We start from the raw sequence: 1,382 nt of genomic DNA, 5'->3' as shown, positions 1-1,382 counted from the left end.
TGTGTGTGTATGTGTGTGTGTGTGTGTGTGTGTATGTGTGTGTGTGTATGTGTGTGTGTGTATGTGTGTGTGTGTGTGTGTGTGTTAGGAACGTATTATCTTATTCGAAATGTATGCATATGTGTCATGTGATCACCAAGACGATATTTCGTTTTGTTTTTATTTTATTTCCTTCTTTACATTTTTTTTTCCTTTTTCGTAGACACACAGACTTGGTGGACGGAATAAAGAGGAAGAAGAAGAAGGAACAGACCCATTACTGTTTATGATAACATTTCTGGACAACCGAAGCAATATGTAACTCCGACCGCTATCCTACTTTAACAACTCTTCTATATTTATCACTTATTACTTCCATACATTTTTTACCTCTGTTTGTTTACACACATATAAACACATACACATATACACATCCGCATATATATATATATATATATATATATATATATATACTTGCAATATACATACATATGCACATAGATATGTACATACACACGCATACACACACACACACACACACACATATATATAACCGTTTAATGAAATAAGACAAGCTGTGTTCCAATTATCTATACATACATAAATACACATACATTGATGAATATACGTATGTATGTATATGCATATACACACATACACATAATTTTATATATATATATATAAATATAGATATAGATACATGCATATCAACCGTACATCCATAAGCACTAACTGAAAATAACCTTGGTGGTCAGGTGAGACCGATATAGTTTGTAAGTGGTGAATAGGGGTGGATGAGGGGTGGATGTCGATAGAGGAAGAAACATAGACACTGACGTAACACCTGTAAGAAAGCATATAATTAAGCACCTCTCTCCACACACACACACACACACACACACACACACACACACACACTGACACCAGCTGACACTCACACCCACGCATCCATATTGACACTCGCGTACATACATTCATACACAGACACACACACCGACGGACGTACACGCACATACACGCATACACATACATCAACACCTAGACATAAAGACACACACACGTATAGATATATACATACATACGTACATACATACGTACGTACATACATACAGACGTACATACATACATACATACATACATACATACGTACGTACGTACGTACACACATACATGATGGGTTCTGTTTTAGGTGGAAAGCCAGTAATACTGAAGGGAGGAGGTTAGTCGATATCATCGATCCCCCAGTACGTTACTGGTATCCTGAGAAAGGATGAAAGGCGAAATCTAGTTCGGTGGGAATCGAACTCGAAACGTAAAAAAGAAAACAAAAGAAAGAGCCGGAAGAAATTACCGCGACGCGTTTCGTCCGTCGTCCTAAAACAACTTCAGCCACCACCACCACC

General features: G+C 37.6%; 1 protein-coding gene across 1 annotated transcript in view; it reads left to right on the top strand.

Annotated features, from left to right (window-relative positions):
• LOC106867557 (uncharacterized) overlaps positions 1 to 1,382 on the top strand; it is a 247,151-nt gene that overhangs the window by 30,795 nt on the left and 214,974 nt on the right. The window contains exon 2 of the mRNA XM_014912465.2: positions 203 to 297. Coding sequence (XP_014767951.2) covers positions 266 to 297 — 32 coding nt within the window. The 5' untranslated portion in view covers positions 203 to 265. The remainder of the gene's footprint in view (positions 1 to 202; positions 298 to 1,382) is intronic.

The sequence above is a fragment of the Octopus bimaculoides genome, chromosome 13 (assembly GCF_001194135.2).
Source record: "Octopus bimaculoides isolate UCB-OBI-ISO-001 chromosome 13, ASM119413v2, whole genome shotgun sequence".
Taxonomy (NCBI): Eukaryota; Metazoa; Mollusca; class Cephalopoda; order Octopoda; family Octopodidae; genus Octopus; species Octopus bimaculoides.
Note: the sequence above shows the minus strand (reverse complement) of the source record. Positions and strands in the feature narration are given on the sequence as shown.